The following is a 20,961-nucleotide window of genomic DNA, read 5'->3' as shown; positions in this document are numbered from 1 at the left end:
ACGGTGAGTTCGCAGCTCTGTCAGGTTTAATCGCCACTCTTTTCAGATCACTTGCCATCCCGAGGCTGGACTCTGCGCATACGAGGGGGAGCCCCTCGGATTTAAAGGGCTCATCATTCGGAACCGCACTCCGGTCACTGAAAAGCCGAAGATTAGCATGCGGTCAGTGCTTGGGCTTGCGGAAAGAAGGATGGACCTTCTCGGGGATGCTCTTTGGGAACCTGCTGCCTTTCTCCAGGGGATTTCGTGCAGAAGATAGCCAGGTTTCAGCTTTGCATCTGGAGAGACGGAGTACGGCCGCCCGGTCACCCTCCCGTTTTTACGGAGTGGGCAGTGGCGGAGACAGGCAGGGTATTCCAGTCTCTGCCGTGAGCGCAGGAACTCTCTCCCCGCCAGTACCTGGCCGCACCTTCCTGTAGTAGGAGCCGACTTCCCTGGACACGTCTCACAGAGGGCTGCTTTACAATGAGTTTTCCTTTCTCGCACGGGCAGCTGCCGTGGGCATTTCTGACCCTATTCAGGGCACCGTTCGGCACGGAAAGCGGAACAAATTGGGTCGCCCGCATTGGAGGCACAGCGCCGGCCAGGTCGGTGCATCGTTTGCAAGGTATTCCCTGATCTAATAGAACCGCATGGCGGGATTTGAGACTTTAACGGCGGGGTCGGTAACTTCTCGTTTTGCCCCCGCACCCCAGTCCTTCCCCGATTCTACTCGACTTTGAAACCGACCGCTCTTCGCCAGCCACCTCGCGATTAGTCTGGTTGAAGCGGGCACCCTGGTGACCGGCAATAGGAATGGGTGACAACAGTTTTGGTTGGGAGAGGACAAGCAGTGGCTTGACACTATGAAGGATCTTAGCTCTGGGCTACCACCCGGAGGGGCGACGTGGTTAACTCTTTGACGGCTGCAGTGGTCCCTGTGCAGCCTCCTTCGATCATGGGTCTGGAATCGGAGAGGAAAGGGCATGCATTCCACAAACAAAGTAAAACACATCCGCCTTCTCTCCACTTCAGGAGACTCCTGTAGTTGGGAACAGAACCCTGCTTTCCTGAAATTGTGCCAGATTGCATGTCAGTTATAGCAATATGCTGGATACAGCAAGTGCGTTTATTAACACCGTGATAGACGCGCTTCTTCTTGTTCTCGACTGCGTGCGCTTTGGGTTTATCGCTGCAGCATCGGTTGTATGTAAACAGTGTTTCCTCTTGCTTATGTGCGCACCTGTGCACATTATCAGCGATTGTGGGGGTGTCTGTGTATGGGATTCTGCCTTGGTGCTTCGTGTCAGCTTCCTACCGTTGTCAGCGAGTAGATTCGTCCGCCTGGGATGGATGGAATCGTAGGGGTGCGTGGGCGGGGGCGGTCCGGTCCATCAGTGCTTCCATGCGCCTGTAACGCCGGTCTACCTGTAGATACAACCATTTCTGCTTTGCGCGCCTGATTGCCCATGTTTGGCCGTGTATTTTTCGTGTATATTGTGCCCCGAGGTCTTATTCACACTACGTCTTGCGTTTACATTCGCGCAGGATGGTAACTGCTCACAGATACTATGAACGTAACTTCTTTACCTATCTGTTTGAGGGTGTGTATACAGTGATTTGTATCTGCTCTTGAGCGCATGTGTCGGTTCATATAGGCTTTCTCTGTGTTGAGGTGACCCTTTTTGTGTTGTGCATACATACTCTTGCTGCTTGTGCGTGCCTGCCGGTGCCTTCGGCAGTGTATGTTCGTATATGTGTGAGAGGGTCTTGTACACGGGATAGTTTATACCCTTAATTCCGTCGGTGAACCTATGTCCAACGCCAGCAGTTCTGGAGTTTATGGTTTATCATGCCAATGAGCCTTCCGCTCACGCCCCCCCCCCCATTATTTCCCCAACGATTAATGCGTTTAGAAGGGGCGTTGGCGTCTGACCCCCCCCCCCCCCCACACACACACACACACCTCGGTGATGTTCCTGTTTTTAATTTCTGTTTTAATGGAACAGGTCTTGAAGGAGTGCGAGGAGAATGAAGAGGAGGAGTCCCAGATGGAAGGATGAACTGGCGGCTTGTTGATCTCGTCTCTTTGCTGTTCCTATGGGACCGGCTGGCTCTTACTCTCCATTGCTGGGCTCTCTTGGTGCTTTCCTCTCATCACCAACACCAACATGTCACCAGCCCCCTCGACTGGCTCCTCTCGGATAAGGGTCCCTTCCACCGGGCCCGGGATTATTCCAACTTCCTGGATAGATACCGGCAGGGATTTACTACCAGATACAAGATCTACAGGTAAGAGACAACATGAGCTGCCCCGGAAAGTGATTGAACAATGTGGAAACGGTTTCTTTTATATCTCCTTTCACAAAATGTGTTCATTTATTTAAAATCAGCGTAACATGTCCGGGTATTTTACGTAACTATTGTTCGTTTACTTTAATATTAAAATGGTGCATGTTACTTTAACCGTCGGGCATGTGTTCCTTTAAGAGCCCGTGTGTCCGTGGGTGCTCGCGTTGCCAGGTTTCAGCGCTGTGTACTCACATCTCCCCCTGATGAAGAGATCGGGTTTTGCAGCAGATGCTGGTCTCTCTCCATCTCTCTCTCTGAAACACACACACACACACACACACACACACACATACCCCTCCATTCCACCTTCCACACTACAACGCCGCAAGCTAGAGAATCTTCCTTGTGTACGGTTTGTTGTCACGGAAATTGGAACGCTGCAGTTAGCCCAGCTGGAGCGAACTAGTGCTTAAATAGCAGCTGAGAAGTATCATTTAGAATTGCAAAACAAAAATGCCCACAGTCAGCAACATACTTAATCAACATCAGCATCATTCTTTCTGCGAGAATGTCTTTTACACGGATAGTTCTGAGTGAACTAATTGTCTCCCGTTGCAGAAAGCAGTCATGGGCGTGATGGAGATCACCCGAAAATCCGTAGATATATTTGAGTTACGAATCTGAACACAGTACCTTAAGCTAAGTTTCACTCTGCCATTTTACTGAGTTACACGCCGGTCCGTAAGTGCCACATATCCGCTGTGGATTCCAGAATACTTCCCAGGTTACTCATTATCTTAAAACTTCAGCCGTCTCAATCAAATTATAATTGGCCATATTCCTCGTGTCCACCAAATTCTACCCACGACACATCCAATCCCGTTTGTAAGAGAAAGTTATCTCTTACTCCCAAATATCGGAGTATTATGTAGACTAACCACTGGTTCAGCTACATTGCACACAATGGATTTATAATGACGTGCACTCATTCTATTTAACTCAGTCCCTAACTGATATAAGTACCATGCCTTGCAACTAAATATACTTAACAAATCATACCGCAAAATATCAAATATAAAGTTTAGCAACAAATACTGACTTCATTATTTATCATTTCAGTACTTGAAATCGAACTACAGTATAAGATTACTACCAATTAATATGTGTATTCACATATTCCTCATGGTAGGACTCATTGGAAACCAGATCATGTGCATAATAACAACTTCAACGCCAAATATTTTCCTTTCAAAGTTGGAACTGCATTTAATTTGTCTTCTCCCATTCCGGCCAAAATGTTAAGTGTTGGAATTCTAAATGTGATTCCTTAGTTAACTGTGGGTTAAAAAATAATCTTGGTAACTGCCTATTGTTTGCAAGTTTTCAGTGATAAGAAGTTCCTATAAAATAAGTGTTTTTCTCTTTTCAATAAAAAATTAGTAAAACATCAAAATGCATGGACATCCTTAATTTAAGGGTGGCATTTGCAAGACTTTAAGCAGAACTAAGTATGACAGGAGTATGAGTAATTTTCTCACTAGAAGGAAGAACAATTTGCAGATATGACAATAACATTGACAATTTTGCATCATACAGTGGTGAGACAAATCTTGCAATTTTCATCCACATATTCAATCCAAGCTATGCTAATTAGATTCAAATCTGAGCTTAATTAATGTCAGGTGTTCATTAGCTTTTCATCATACATAACTTACCTGAAAGGCTCATAAGGTATGAATTTACATAAATTACTTTTAGAGGCCTAATTATCATTTTTTCATTTATTTATTCATTAAGTTTGTTTATTCATTGCAAAATATTTTTACATTATTTTACTTAAGAAGTCATGATGCTACTTCTTGCTTTTTTTTAAGCTTTGATAATGCAACCTCTTTCCAAGGGCACAACTTAGGGACTTGTAATGTGCTCTGATTCCAAAATTATATCTGAACAACTCAGCAACAGCAGCCTCTATTCATACAGTGCCTGTTAATGCAAAAAAAAATCTATGGGAGAAAGATGGGGAAATAAAAATATTTAGAATTATAGGCAAAGGTGAAGCTCTTCGAAAAACAAAATGAGTAAAAGCTTGGTCAAAGAAAAATGGTTTTGAGTTAGGAGAAGCAAAAAGGTTGTGAATATAATACCAGAATGTGGGGCTTGACAACGAATGCCTGTCAATGTTGAAATGAGAGTTATGCATGGGTGAATAGCTAATTTATATGTAGGTCTTGTAAACTCATCTAAACCCATCAACCAGATTTGAGCTCATTGCTCCCTCCATCATCCACAGGTATCTATTATGCCATGTAAATTATTTTAACCCCTCGGCCAGTTTGTGGTGGGATCTTATCAATTTAAATTTGATGTAGAGTTTATTTTATGAGCACTATTTTCAGGGGGAATGCTGGGCTGCAGAGAATATTTTGTAAAAACTTAAAACCATTTGGAAATATGGAATGCAAAAGTATTCAGAATCAGTTTAGTATCACTGGTATGGGTTGGGAAATTTGTTGTCTTTGTGGCAGCAGTACAATGCAATACTTAATAATAAAAAAACTGAATTACAGTAAGAGTGCATATTTTAAATAGTTCAAATAAATAAGTAGTGCGAAAGTAGAAATCAAGAAGTAGTGAGGTAGTGTTCATGGGTTCAATGTCCATTCAGAAATAGGATTCAAGTGTATTCTTTCTGAAAGGCATTTGTAGTTTGATCTATTGTACACTCTCTTTACATATTCTTCTTAAACTTACCAGGAAAAAAAGTATACTATCTCTTTGCTTATTCATAATTCTAAACTTTATCAGCCTGATATTTTATTGTGTTACTCAATTCTAAGTGACAATCCTAGAGATGCTGTACGATTGAAGCATTTGAAAGGTACTGCAGCTGTTGTGTTCCTGAGCACTGTGTCAATACATTTTCTCTTAACCTTGAAATATGTTCTTTAAACAGCCATCTATCTAACATCTTTTTTTAATGTATTAAACTAGGCACAAATGACTGCTTTGGCTGGAGGTGTGTAAATACTGTTTATTTATTTCCATGTGAGTCCAAAGAACGCTGTGGATCTCTGATTGCAATTTCTGTTTACAGTACTGTGCAAAGTCTTGGGCACATAGAAAACAAATCTGTAAACATGCTTTCAAAAATAATGAAACAAAAAGTTTCTAAATATCAAAAAATAGTATAAAGAACAGTAAACTGTAAAAATACTAAATCAAATCAATATTTGGTGTCAGAACCCTTTGTGTTTAAAACTGTATCAGTTCTCTTAGCTAAACTGTCATGCAGTTTTATAAGAAGATCGGCTGGTAGGTTGTTCCAAACATCTTGAAGAACTTACCACAGTTCTTCTGCAGACTTGGGCTGTCTCTCTTGCTTTGGTCTCTCCAGGTAATCCCAGACAGCCTCGGTGATGTTGAGATCAGGGCTCTGTGAAGGCCATGCCATTTCAAACCATATAAAAATCTGTAAGATTTTGCAGTGTTGCATCTGTAGTTAAACTTCTGTGAAGGACTTTAGTAAGTTCAACTGCAGTACATTAAAGTACTGTTTGAATGCACATAGTTGTTGTACCTGTACTCATGCATTCCAGCGAATATGTCTAATTTAAAATTTAACACTTGAGCAAACAATTAGTTACATCAGATGCTTTGACAATGGAAACATTCAAAACAACCAGTGCCGTTTTCAAGAACATGTCAAAGATTTCTCTTAACTCTATTAATTACAGAAACTTTAAGACCATGGTACATTCTTGCAGCTGCTGTTTATAGCTTACTCATGTTTTTGGCACTTCCTCATCATTCAGACACCATTTATATTTTGCAGATTCTAAATATATCTAATTTGTTTTCAGCCTTTGAATAATTCTCAAAATTCTAAATGCTGGGATTATCTTTCTTCCCGTTTTTGAGCCCTTGATGAAAAATCAGTGCCCTTTTTCAAGATGAGACATCCCTGATGCTACAGTTGTGACCAATGAGCAAAGAAGTGGGTTAGTATGCTGTTCTCTGATCCCAAGAACCTAAATTCTTCTCTTAAAGGAGAAAGGGAGCTAGATAGAGGAACTGAATTATAAAAAAAAACCCATATGATATTGTCAGTAGCCTTAAATATTTTAAATAGTTCTATAGGTTTGATGTGAAAGGAGATTTTGAAACTACACTTCATTCAAATGCTATCTTTAATGGCCTCTGCAAACAAAGCAATGGCTGAGATGAGAAGGTGAAATATTTACTAGATGAAATTCATATTTCTATGGTTCAGAGAGATGCTTGAATTTGGAGTGTTAGATGCTAAGAAGGGATGTCATTCTGCTTTAATGCAAATTCATGTCAAAACTATGAATATTTTAATTTCATAATGCTGTCCCATCTTTGATTGACTGAGTGAACTCCATGGCATCTCACTACAACTAAATACTTCTTACCGTCTACATTCATGTGCCTCCTATGTGAATATTTTTGATACTTGGATTACTTTATGTTGAATCATATCAGTATTTGCTATTATATAGGTTGTCCCACAGTTTAGTTGGATCATTGGTAGTTATCAATCTTATTTACACTATCGCTGTTCAGAGTTATTGGTATTCTGTATCTCTTCTGTTTGATTTGTACGCTAAACCATATAGCAAGTGAATGAGAGGCACCATTTCCAGTATGGATAAATTAAGTGCCTAGGCAAAAGCTGCTATTCTTATATCATCTGTTTTAAATTGTAAAAGCAATAGCTCTTTCATTTATCATTAATTACATCAGATTTGTTTTAAAATATTGCATCCTAGTCATCATCAAATGGCTTTATAACACTCAAATGTCTCTTTGCAAATGGAATCGTAATCTCAGAGATCTCTTAGCAGACAAATGGAACATCTCTGATTGCTTATAAAATTGTCCTGTCGACTCTTAACATTTTAAATGAGAATTGATGGTTTTCATTTGGTAAACATTTCCCTCTATCAGTATTGGACTAACTGGTCTATATATTTTCCTGATTCCCATCTACTCTCCTTTGTGTTTTTGAATACAATAGTCTACCTCCTTTACGTAAATTCCCGAGATAAAAATCTTTGCTTTTTTTTCAGTTTCTACCCAAGTTCCATTATCACTTGCTATAGAAACCATATCCCTTGATTTCCTTTATAATTGATACATTAGTAATATCTTGGTGTATTGCACATTTCCATTCCCATTTGATTAAACAAATCGGTTATGACCTCCATTAGTGAAGAATTTACTTATCACACTCTCATTATTCTTGGTTTTGCATGATTTTGAACAACTCAATCTATAAACCCTTCATTCGATTGCGTGTTTACAGATACAATGATTAGAACTTCCTTGCTGCCATCTGCTGTGTCACTTGCTGTTATCTCAATACTTTTTTGTCTGTTATTCCTTATTTCCTAAACAAATTGGTGGTGTGGGTGGACTTTCAAGTTCACTCACTATGATTTTCATTGCTTTTTAAACCATGTTCATTCTTTTTCTACCTTGCTCCAAGCTTCCTTTAAAATGTATTTGGTTTTATTTTGAACTTCCGTTCTTATTAATCCTCCTGATCATCTCTAAATTCCAAAATTGACGCCTCTGAACTTCTGCACCTGCATTACTTAAAAAAAACAAATTACACCACTGAAATGATCACATGAAATCACGCATCTGAGTGGCTCAGGAAATGCTATTTATTTTAATTTGCTCTTCTGTGTTTGCTTCTTGGCCTGAAAGTCTAACTGCTTTTGAATCCAGCTCAAGTCCTTCATCCAACTGCTTCACGACTGATGTATCAGGCAATGCATTGTTCACCAACATCGTATTTAAACATGGGTGGCATCAGAACTTTCCCCACTCTAACTGGATGAGATACGAAGAGAGAATTCTGGATGACTGTCTTTTAATTTATGCTTAATAAGTATTAATGCTATTTAGTTTTTCATACATTCCCAGTGTGATTCGTTCTTCATTTATATCTGGAATACAAGTGGTGCTGATTCAGTATACCCATTCAATGCCCCAGAACTATTTGTTCTTTCCTCTTCATGCTTACATATTCTTCTTTGTATCTTTGCTTCACTTTATCCCACCCCTTACCTTCCCCCCAGCCTTCTTGTTTTGCTTTTTTTTCTTAATGAAACAACTTGGGACGTTGCATGGTGGGTGTTAACAAATTAAGGTGTCTTTTTAATATGTTCCTTCCCCTACCCCCAACAGAAAACAGAAGACACAAATTACAGCGTAGTCCTAATCTTTCTAGCAAATATTCTATTGCTCTGGTTCATTTAATTATATTTCTCCTATCTGGGCATGAACTGCAATGTAGAGATTAAATCACATATTGTAGAATAAATTATTCTGAGGAGTGGAATGTGAGGTTTATTGCTGCAATGCAGTTTGTTTTATATATTTTTTTATTACTCTGAGGATTACAAAATCGCATTTAATAATTCTAAATAGAATCCCTACAATTTAATAACTTTGGGATCTTTCCTTAGTTCTCTAATTTTGATGACTGTGATATGTTGTTTAATAAGATATGAGGAAGAATTTTTGGTCTTAAGCACTGTGCATAACTTTAAGAGTTTAGTAGCTTTGTATAGTAGCCAGAGGTTTAATGCCCTCCATTAAAAGAGGGCAATGATTTTTGTTCAAAGCTTTGAGATGATAACTTTTGTATTGGTTTGGGACTACTTCCATTCAGGGGCTTTGTCAGTCCTGCACAATATATGACTCAGTGAGGTCTCTAGTAATGTAATGAGCAGGATTTTATAGAATGCTTTATGGGGGACATTTCATGAGATCACTGAGATTTCTAATTTGCTAAGGAAATAGTATACTTCTACTAAGCTGTGAAAGGAGCTATGTAACATCTCAACATGTGTTGTTTATGCAGCGATTTTTGCACTACATATGTAAGTGCTGGGAAATTGGATTGCAGCCAATTTTGGTGCATTGTGTTTAACCCTTTGGCCCAAATGGGCACCACACCATTAAAAAAAACACAACATGCATAATTAGCCAGAAGCCAGTTTAGAACCAAAATACTGGGTTATACCCAGAAGATAGGACTTGATTGATTCTTCATGCAAACAACTGACTTTTATGCATCTTCTGCTGCTTTACCACCCAGCAAACAGAGGAGGATATCATCTGTTCAGGGAATAATCTCTGTAGCAGCTAGGTGGCAGGAGAACAAGCTGGCTGTCATGGAGATGAGAGATATTGCAGGGCAGAGAGAGAAAAAGACAGCTTCCACATTCGCTTAAAGGAACATGCATATTCTGATTGATGAAATACATTCTATGCTCCAAAGGGCCAGGAGACCCATTATGAGAAGAGCCTTATAGTGGCTGCACTTAGCCCATCCAGCAGTGATATCCCCATCTAATAAAAGGACATTTAATGATCTCACAACATCTGCATACCACTGATTGCACTAACAGAGGGAAGATCCTTACAGGAAAGTGCATTTCATGCAGAGTCTGAGTTCTTTAAGTGAACTGAAATTCGGCAGTAAATACTGAGGTATTATATCAAGCTATAGAAGTATCTGGAGCTCTATTTATTCCTGTGTTATATTTTCTACAGTTAGATCTGGGAATTTTTCTTTGTATCGTTTGGGCTTTCATATATGTTTTAGTTGACTGTGTTGCTGTTAATGATTGTGGAAAGAGGGGATCCTGAAAATGCTCACATTACAGACAGCATCGCTGTGCCCTGCTATACCAGTCACTGCCCAGTGGGAGTGACAAAGTAGTCTGATGCTTCTGACAACTTCTGCAGTGCTCCCTCATGTAAGATCTGGGTTTGTTGATATCATATCAAGCAGAGTAGCTTGAGTAGGCTTTTGTGCTGGGATCAAGGGCACTTAGCTTGATGAGGTCTTCCAACATGTGCCGTCCACTGGATATAGATTGCTTCTCTGTCCTTGAGAAATTCACCTGTATTCTTGGCTTGGAATGCACTGGAACCTTGGGTGTTTATAGAAGGTTGAAGAACTTGAGTGTGACATAGTTATCCCTGAATGCATTCTTTTCACCCTGCCTCTGTTTTTGTTTTGTTTGAATTCTTGGTTGGCACTGGAAAGTTTAGTTTGTAGATTCCATATGAAATCACCTCTCCAGCAGGGATTCCTGTATACCACAAGAAGCTAGTACCTGCCCCTGCACTGGTAGGGGAGTTTGCCGAATCTCTGCAGGACATTTTATTTCTCACTACATGCTTCCTGCCCCTGCTGCTCTCCAGGCTCTGCCTCCTGCCCCTCAAGTTCTGGGACTCCTTGCTCTGCCTCCAACAACATCTGCAAATTTGCACAGTGTGGTAATAAAAAGAGCATGCTGGGTATCCCTGGACTGATACAACCAAGAAAATCTCTTGATGGGCAGACCAGCTATGCTTTTCACGACATAGCCATACATAGATTTATGGAGAGATCTCACACTGACACATGTCCTTCGGCTAACCAAGTCCTTAGCGACCATCAAACACCTCTTTACACTAATCTTATTTTAATCCATCTTTTTAGCCCCCCCCCACACATTCTCATCACCCGCCCCCATCCCTTTTAAACCCTCTAGGGGCAATTTACAGCATTCTATTAACCCACCAACCATCACAGATTTATCTGGTTGGCAATGTTTCGTAGCCTTTTGGTGCTCAGGGATACCAACCTCTATATGCAGGACACTGACCTGGATGACTGTCTGGTCAGCTTGATCGAAGATAAGGACTTTGACAGGGTATCACACATGTATACGATGGATGTCCTCTTCAAAATGGGCCTTTGGGGAGGGAATCAGAAATTATATCCAGCTGTTCTGTGCAGATATCCATAGTACAAAATCAATGGGCGGGAGACAGATATCTTCCCCATCAAGATTGGAGTCCGGAAGCTTTGCCCTCTCTTGTTTGTGTGTTACATAGAACTCTTTGCTGGATCCATCAGAAAGGACAAGGGAATATCAGGTAGTGGATGCACCCTGGTTAAGACCACCTTGTACATTAATGATATTACTGTCTTCTGCTCGGATCCATGGTGAATTCGCAGATTGATCATCATCTGCAACCAGTCTGACTAGGCATCTGGGGCCAAAATAGGAGTGAGGCCATAATCTTCAGCATCTGGTCCAACTGATCCATTGTCCCTTTCACTATCATGTCTGATAACTTCTAGGTGCTGGGGATATGGTTCTGAGAGGCTGAGTTATAAAACAAATATTAGCTGGAGAAGATTGTGAAGATAAAAAGATAGGGCTGTGGAAATGGAAGGAACTTGGTCATCAGGTGCAATATACTCAGGGCTGTTGTACTTAGCACAGGTGTGGTCTGCTCCCTACTCTTCCACCTTAGTAGTTATTCAGGTCATCCTCCAGTTCATTAACATGTCCAAGATAGAGTGAGTCCCAAAGATCATGTTGTACAAGTTCCCAGAGTATAGGGCAAAATTGTGCCCAATGTTGCCCTCATTGTAATGATCATCTTTGTGTGTGGCTGTGCATTGACCCAAAGTATACTGGCATAATATGTCACTCTGTACAGAGGTTCTACCTGTCCCTGGTCTTGCAGAAGACAGGTCTGGCTCTGTTACTGTGCAATGTCTCAATCAACTGACTGTTGCTCCACTACCTACCCTTTGTAGAAGGGTTCTTCCATTTAAGCACCATTGAGCTCAAGTTCATCAGGCAAAGGTCAATGCAGAATGTACCTCAGACACTGTGGGACAAAGACTCTTCAGAATCTGTGGATGGTTCTCTGAGCAAACTGTCCAAATCATCTGGCAGAATGCCTCGTTGCAAGAACTCACCAATATGCACCAAGATCTCACTTGACTGGTGTAAGAGGGCCTCACATTCAGATCCTTCCTGGTCAAATGACATGCCACCCCTAGTGTACATTGCCCTTGTGGCAGCCGAGGTGGGAACGAGAGAGTCTTCACCTCTTTGCAAACTGTAGGTTTGCTAAGAGGGTGTGGAGAATAATGCAAGGGCCCATGAACCAATTCATCCACAGCAATTTCATTCCAGAGGACTTTCTGATCTATGTGCTGTTCCTGGGGGTGGGAAGTGGGATGTGGGCTCACACTGAGACTGACAGCAAGTACTGCTGGAAGGTCATCAACTTTGTGAAAGATACATTTTGGTCTGCCCAAAACTTCTTCATCTTCCACAGGAGTGAGATGTCCTTAAAATAATTCTGCCGACTGGCACACTCAAGACTGCAGGAGTACATGCTGATGGATGCACTGAAACTGCAACTAATGCAAAAGGTTTACTGGAGATGGAACACAGTCTAGTTCCTGCCACTACAGGACATGGAAGGGCTGAGTCAGGTGACAAAACCCCACAAACAATTAAATGTGTAACAACCCAGGGGGCCACATAATTGTAATAGTGCAATGTTATTAAAAAATAAGTTAATGCTACTGAATGTAAAGACCATGAATGTAAAAGTTTTGTGTCTATTTATTTTGTACTTTCTATATTCATTATGAATGAACCTTACTTTTGCAATATAATTAATGCTTAATTTTGTGGTAGGGTGAACCACAGCAAGCAATCTTTACCATTTAACCAACAGAGTATAAAGATGTAAGATGGCCAGAAGTTACTTGTACTGAATTAAGAAGTGGGTACTTCAACCCTTGAAGTGGGGATTTAACTTTCATTCTATGGCTCTGGTAAAGAACATTTACTGCCAAAACTTAAATAGCTTGAACGAAACAGTGTTGGACTGGAAATGAGCTTCCAAAAAGCATGAATGAACTATTTGCTTATATTTGATAAGCTGATGGTCACTTTTCAGAATGGACTGGCAGGTAAAATTTCAGTTTGCAAATTTTAATTTTGGAATTTGCCCTGCATGAAAATTGGATTATTGTACCCATCAGCTTAATGAGGGCATTTCCCTTCACTCCATGTAACTGATAAGGAATAGGAAGTGCAAAGATCTACAAGGAAAGCTTTAATTATCTGTACTTGCTTCATAAACAAAAATGTAATTTATCTTCAAACACTAAAACGACGATACTGTTAATGACTATTGATGTGGCTGAAGTGTTTTTAAATTAAAATTTAGTTTTGTTTTGGAAGTTGTTCAAGTAGTAGAAAGTAAATTCCAGAACCTAGATGAGGATGGCAGCCAGGTTCAATTAGTATTGATAAGACCATAAGAAGTCTCATAAGACCAAGAGTCAGACAATTCAAGACTCAAGCAACACACACACAAAATGCTGGAGGAACTCAGCAGGCCAGGCAGCATTTATAGAAAAAAGTACAATCCACATTTTGGGTCGAGACCCTTTGTCAGGACTACAGAAAAAAAAGATGAGGAGTTGATTTAAAAGGTGTGGGAGGAGAGAGAGACACACAAGGTAATAGGTGAAACTGGGAAGGGGAGGGGTGAAGTAAAGAGCTGGGAAGTTGATTGGTGAAAGAGATACAAGGCTGGAGAAGGGAGAGTCCAATAGGAGAGAACAGAAGGCCATAGCAGGAAGAAAAGGTGGGAGGAGCACCAGAGGGAGATGATTGTCAAGCAAGGAGTTGGTGTGAGAGAGGGAAAAGGAGATGGGGAATGGTGATGTGGTGGGGGGGGGGGGGGGGTGCAGAGGAGCCATTACCAGAAGTTCGAGAAATCGAAGTTCATGCCATGTTGGAGGCTACTCTGACAGAATATAAGGTGTTGTTCCTCCAATCTGTGACCTCATTGCAACAGTGGAGGAGGCCATGGATTGACATATCAGAATGGGAATGTGAAGTGGAATTAAAATGGGTGGCCACTGGGAGATCTCACTTCTTCTGGTGGACAGCACATAGGTGCTCAGCGAAATGGTCTCCCGATCTAAGCTTCTTAAGACACTTCTGCCATTCATTAGGATCATGGCTGATCCAACATTCCTTCACCCTATCTTCCTGCCGATTCCTTGCTTCCCCAACTCATTAGAAATCTATCCATATCCGCCTTAACTATTTCCAAGGGCTCAGCCATCATAGCTCTCTCTGAAACCTTCCAACTGACTGAGGAGATATTCTTAATCCTGGTTTTATATTGAAGTTGTTGTCAATAAACAATAGCTTAATGTAGGTATGTTTACTGTCCACATGTTTACGAGATGCTTAGGCCCAGGAAGATGAGATAATAGACTTGTTTTCAGCAGTAGGCATCTTCACATTTAACCTGGCACACTGATAAACCAGGTTTGTTCCAACAGTATGGTTTCCACAAAATGATGTCAGGGAATTGAGCCAAGTTGTTCCAAGATATCATGTTCTGGACCCAACATGGGGCTGGAAGTCTCCTTCAGATACATCTCCAGTTTGGTGAGGCCTTCTCAGCTATAAGTATACTTTTTGTGTCTCCATCACAATATCAACCCTCCTGCAATAGGTATTCCCATACATCCTGACCCTCTAAGTTTGATTACCCTGTCTCACTGATTCATTCCTAATTGCCCCTGTACCAACACCCAAATGGACCCATGAAGCCCTTGGCCAAGTCTCCAGTCTGATTACTGGTTTGATTCACTCTGACAGAGGCCCTGATCTGATTCCAAAGAGAATTCTCCACTCTGACTTCAGTCAATTCCCAGCGTCCCGCTGAAACCCAGATCCATCTGTTGACCCCAAATTTGGAGATGATCCAAATACCAACTTGAACTATCCTCTAACTGCCAGCCTCTCTACTCTGAAAGCCCCTGAAGTTGATTACATAGGAACATAAAATGTGGACTTGGTGAGGTCCCTGGGTCCATCACATTCGTGCATTCATTTCATTAGATGATGCCTGATCTGATCGTGACTTAACCTCTGCATTACTTGTGGTAAATTTTGCTTATCTTTTATCTTCTCCTGCTTAAAAAATATTCAATGACTCTGTTTCCAACCCCTTTGAGGAAGAGGGTTCTAGAGAATCAGGGCAAAATGAGGAAAAAAAATGACCTCAGACCTGCTTTATACAGGTGACCCCCATTCTTTTAATTCTTGATTCCCCAACTCTGTAAAATATATTCATCCTTTCTCAGAACCCTCAAGGCATTATTTCTCAGTTAGGTCCACTCTCACTCTTCTAAACTCTAAAATTTAAGTTTATTTACCTCTCCTCATAAGAAAAAAACACCCTTTGTTTCATGTTTGCTGGTCAACTTTCTATCCAGACCAGTAAGTTACCTTCTGCATCATACTGGATTGATTTGATACTTTCCCTTCTGGGTACATAATTCAGAGTTTCTGAAGTGTGTATGGAAATGATTGAGGAAAGGACTGCTCGAAGATTAATGATCTCAGATCGAATACTGAACTAAGCGAGCAGCAAGCTTTTCCCCAGCATCAGACAATCTACAGTGGGCATGTTAAACCACTAGAGAGGTGGCATGAACATCTTCCAAATCCATTAGTTGACATTGGTGAACATTTGTCTGTTTCTGTGTGTAGCCAACAATGTCAGCACTGAGGCTTTGAACATTTAGTTTGTTCCAGTGTCTGCAGAGTGTGATGTCAGTTCTCTATGCTGAGCTCCATCTTGGGAAGATTTTTCCAGGAAGACAGAGAGAGCTCTTACAGGACATTCAAAAAGTCTGCATTCAAAGACAATGCCCAACCTGTTGTCAGCCCTGTCACCTGCCCTATAAAGAACAATGGAACATTCAGTAAACCACTGATGCCGTTGAGCTATGTAACAGGAGTACATGAAGACCAAACATAAGTAGCAGGAGCACATGGTGCCCCAAACAACCACCCACCTGTCCCACTAGTTGTAGAATCTGACTGATCTACATAGGATCAATTGTTCACCTCAGAAACCCAGAATCAGTGTTGAGGCAAGAGATCTTTCAAATCCAAGTGACTGCCTGAGTGGGATGGACATTTGGCTTGTTGGGCTGTGGGTTAAAGTTTGCTGTAGAGGCTGTCCCTTACGAAAAGGATTGCAGATTTCTCCCCCTGCACTGTTGATTTCCAGGTCAGAATGACCATGAACTCAACGCAGGCAAGGGCAGCTTATTCTGCAAATACAGTTCCTTTAGAGAGCAAAAGAACCAGAAACTACTTCTCCCCACAAAAGTAGAATAATTTCTCCAGTGGAAAGTAGTTACATATAGATTATCAGAACAAAGCAACACCAGACGATGAACAGAAGGATTTTCTAATTAACAAACCGTGGGTAGGCCACAGTATTGTGATTCTCTTTCAGCCTTTTACAAACATCTCTCCTCAGATCTCTCTCTCCCAGAATTTAAGTTTTGCTTCTGAAGAGTATTCATATCTCCAAGCTGACTAATTTCTAACATAATTGGCATAGATTCACTTTGCATTATGAGAGCTCCAATTATCTTTGGAACAAAATGTTTTAATGCACCACTCTGTGATCTTCTTTGCCATGAATGAATCTTGTATTGTAAAAATTGTGCTTACTCTCTCTGTTTGGGAGCAGAGTAAAGTGGACATTGTAAAATTTCTGTGATCATGTCTCATGCTGTCTTTTCACTTTGATTAAATATCACAGAGTTTACCCACTGAAACAAATCATTGCTTATGGTCTGTTTCAGTGGTGTAAACAGATGTGCATGTTTGGTTAATTGAAATTGCCCCAAGTATGTACTTGAGTGATAAAATCCATGGGGAGTTCACAGACAGAATAAAATGGGATTAGTGTACGGTAAATACATACTTGATGTTTGATGTGGACTTGGTGGAAAGGCCTGTTTCCATCCTGTATGACTGGTCTCTCCATCATTTTGTGTAAATTTAATGATATACCTTGCTTGTTATGGTTATGTCAAAATAGTGTACCAACATCACTTCAATCTACCAACAATAGACCTCAACCCTCCATATTGTCGTCATGAACATAACTACTTTCATCTGCAATAAATCAGTGCTCCTCACCCCTATGAGCTCCTCTGATGTTAATTGTTAATTTAGGTTATATAATTTATGTTGTCATGTTTATAATGCACTGTGTTGCTGCTGCTACAAGCTCATTTCATGGCATTCATACACTGGGCATGTACGCCCATGACAATAAACTTGATACTTCAAATTAACTTGGAGATAAAGACTCGAACTGATAGAAAGGTTTACTTTCTATTGTTTCTTGAGTGGAGATATTTATTGTAAATTTCCTGTTTCCTAATCCCAATATTATATTAATTCTACATCAAAGGTTCACAGTTTCAAAGTAGATTTATTATCAAAGTATGTATACAGAATACCACTCTGAGATTCATCCTCCCACAGGCAGCCACGGGATAAAGAAACACCATGGAACCCGTTCAGGAAAACATCGAACACCAGTACGTGAAAAAAAGAACAAATTGAGCAAACAGCAAAACCCGAACGAACAACAGATAGAAATATCAAACATCAAACCAGCAGCGTTGAGTTTAGTTCAGCACTGCACCCCTAGCCAGTGCAGCCCACAAAGCCATTCTTTACTGAATGTCTTCTTATTCAAACAGCTAATAGAATAACTATTTTAAATTCCTCTTTACATCAAAACCCAGAGATTTTTCTTGAAGGAAATGAAATGTTGTTTTTTTATTTAATCATACAGATACAGTATAATCCTTATGTGGAGTCTGCTTATTATTCATGTGAACATTTGATCATTAGAAATCACCCCAGCATGTATGTGAGTGGTAGAATCTGGAAGTGAGTGATGGGGATATTGGCATAATAAGGTACAGTTCGTGTAAATGGGTGCTTAATGTTGATGTGAACTTGGCAAATGGAGGGTCTGTTTCTATCTCGTGTGACTCTATCCATTCTGTCAAATAGAAGCCAGCAGAAGATTGGAACTGTCGTCTCTCCATTTTGTAGAAGTTTAACAATATACAGTACTATTACTTTCCATGGTCCTGAGTCCAACAGTTTGGTTTGTATTCAGTTCACATGAGCACAACAATTTGTGAATGTATGTGTTTTATTTCAGTGAAAGAAATTTGTAGGCAAGAAAATTATAAAATGCATGAATGGTGTAGTCAAAATAATATATTATCTAACAGACTGTGTTGTGCTTTGAGTTGATCTAATTATTTGATTATGGAAGAATATCTGTAATGCTTTTTGGATTATTTCTCAAATGAACATTGTAAATTTCAGTGCTACATATGCCTGTGGGCAAATGAATGCAAACAAATATTAGTCTTGGTTTTCACTGTCAGAAATCTTGATTCCTATCCAAAATCCAGTTGACTGAGTGGGGAATCTGAGGAAAACCAACTGGAGGAGCACTTTTGCAGAGCGTTCTTAGAGGGAAGTTTATAATATTCTTTCATGAGAATGGTAAAAAATGTGGGTTTAGGAGTGGTCCATCTGGCTTTGTTTCAGATCTTGAGTTTTGATAGAGGAAAGGAAGTTCTGCAAGTAGCTCTTTATGAGGGGAGCTGGGTTTAATGTCAGTAGCTATTGATTTGGAATGGAAATGAGCAGAATTTTCACTACTTGGATCTGGGAGTCTCTGTCCAAGTTGGCAGTGAAAGTTGATTTCATAAAGAGTTTTTGGAGGTGTTGGATAGATCCCTGAGGATGACAACTTAAGAGTTAGACAAATAACAAACATGTGGGACTAAACAGGACTAGTCTTTAATAGACTAGGACAGGCACAATAGGCCTGTGTTGTCTACAGGACAGAACTTGTTGACTTAGTTTTCCATCTAGAACAGGAGTTCCAAAACTTTTTTATGACATGAACCCCTATCATTAACTGAGGGGTCCATAGACCCCAGGTTGGGAATTCCCGATCTAGAATCACCACCAGTCCATGCTTGTGAGGTCCAGTTATAGAGGACATACCTTACTGCATCTCTGAGAGATTAGTGAAAGAAAGCTTTCACCCCCACCACCGGCCAGAAATTCCTCAGAAAGCTCTGTCCCCAATCTTGCTTGTTACAAATACCGTGTGCCTATCTTAGTTATTGGCTAATTATGTCTGGCACTCAGAGACATATGATATTTATTAAAATTTCAGTGAATAACTAGAAAACATTTTGAAAAAATGACAGAACATAAATAATTTCAGACATTAAACTGAAGTGAAATAATTAAACAGAACTAATTCACTTTGCCCTTGGCCTCCTAATATAGAGCCCATCAATCCCCATTGAAATCAAAGGTGTTTTCGATACTATGCCTCATCAGAACTGATATAGGATCTGTAAAATGAGTTCCCCAACACAGTGCATGAAAAATTCCAGAAAGAAAATGTCTTGAAGCAGGACAAGCTGGGCTGAGTTAAATCAGATGACCCATTTTTTTTTTCCGTATTTGGGCTTTTAAATCCACCCATACTTTTGGGACACCATGTTTGGTGACATATTCCTGAAAGTCATAAATTGTGTAAAAGGCCAAACGCTAGTGGTTTCATTTGCAGTCAGGTGAAATACGACCCAATATCTCCTAGTAGATTGACTGATTGAGTCTGCAGTATTTCCCCCCTCCCCTATTATTAATGTCTTTCTACCTTTTATTTCATTGTCTTTCACTGTACTAAGAATTAACAAAGTAGGAAGATCTTTCCCCTTGCTTCTCAGCAGATAAAATGAACACAATGGGTGTGATTTACCAGACACATATCTTCAGTGGATTCTGAATAAAGAAATTCCATGCTGGTACAGATATTTAAGACATGACAGAAGCATTTTCAGGGAACATAAAGAACTGGAGTTAATTAGAAAAACAAAGTTGTCTAATACTTTTTTTCCAGTCTTGCTGAAGGATTTTGGCCTGAAACGTCAACTGTACTTTTTTCCATAGATGCTGCCTGGCCTGCTGAGTTCCTCCAGCATTTTGTGTGTGTTGCTTGCATATCCAGCATCTGCAGATTTTCTCTTGTTTGTAATATTTTCAATGAACAATGAATAGATTTTTAAACGTATCTCATATTACGACTGCATAAAATGTTATATTTAAATCAGAATGTAAATGGCTCTTTTCCACAACAGTGTCAACTAATCCTAATGTAGATGCGACAACCGGTAAATAAAAGAACAGTAATGGGTTGGGAACTTTTATGTAGTATTGGGTATGAATGTTTGCAATGGCAGAACTCCTCACAAGGAGATAAAATGCTGGGGGGTGGGGGGTTGGGGGGGAGGTATCCATGCTCTGCGGCTATCTGCTGATGAGAGCGAGCATCAGGTTTGCAGGATTCAGAGCATAAGTGTAGGAAGAGAAATAATTCAGAATAAACTGATTGGCCAGGTCTAGTAATGTCTGTTAGAGGAAGAGACACAAGAGAATGTGTAGTAATGAAAAACCATAGTGGCTTAGCAGTTGCTATGACACTATTACAGCTTGGGGTGTCAGAGTTCTGATTTCAATACTGCCATCCTCTGGAAGGAGTTTGTATGTCTTCCCTAGAGGTGCTCTGGTTTCCTCCCACAATCCAAAGACATAATGGTCAGTAGATTAATTGGCCATTGTAAATTGTCCCATGATTAGGCTAGGGACTTAATCCACTTAAATAAGTGGATTGCTGGTGGCACAGCTTGGAGGGTTTGCGAAGGGCCATTCTATGCTGTCTCTCAATAAATAAATAAATAAATAATATGTTGGAAGATCTGAGCAGGTCAGAAAGCATCTGTGGAAGGAAATGAACAGTCGACTTTTCTGGAGTAGATGAAGAGACCAAAATGTGCACAGTCCATTTCCAAAAGTCAAAAGTCAAAGTTAAACTTATTATCAAATAAATGAT

At 40.3% G+C, this 20,961-nt stretch overlaps 1 protein-coding gene across 8 annotated transcripts in view; it reads left to right on the top strand.

Moving 5' to 3' along the window:
* The window catches only part of LOC140737271 (BMP/retinoic acid-inducible neural-specific protein 3-like), a 218,345-nt gene that overhangs the window by 2,380 nt on the left and 195,004 nt on the right, over positions 1-20,961 (top strand). For 5 of the 8 annotated variants that reach the window (XM_073063622.1, XM_073063621.1, XM_073063620.1 and 2 more), the window contains one exon: positions 1,989-2,271. In XM_073063622.1, the coding sequence (XP_072919723.1) occupies positions 2,039-2,271 (233 nt within the window). In that variant the 5' untranslated portion in view covers positions 1,989-2,038. Of the gene's footprint in view, positions 1-30; positions 608-963; positions 984-1,988; positions 2,272-20,961 lie in introns of those variants that run through there. The other 3 variants (XM_073063623.1, XM_073063619.1, XM_073063625.1) reach the window with 3 other exon arrangements.

The sequence above is a fragment of the Hemitrygon akajei genome, chromosome 12 (assembly GCF_048418815.1).
Source record: "Hemitrygon akajei chromosome 12, sHemAka1.3, whole genome shotgun sequence".
In the NCBI taxonomy this organism is placed as follows: domain Eukaryota; kingdom Metazoa; phylum Chordata; class Chondrichthyes; order Myliobatiformes; family Dasyatidae; genus Hemitrygon; species Hemitrygon akajei.
This window is presented reverse-complemented; position numbering and strand designations above follow the sequence as displayed.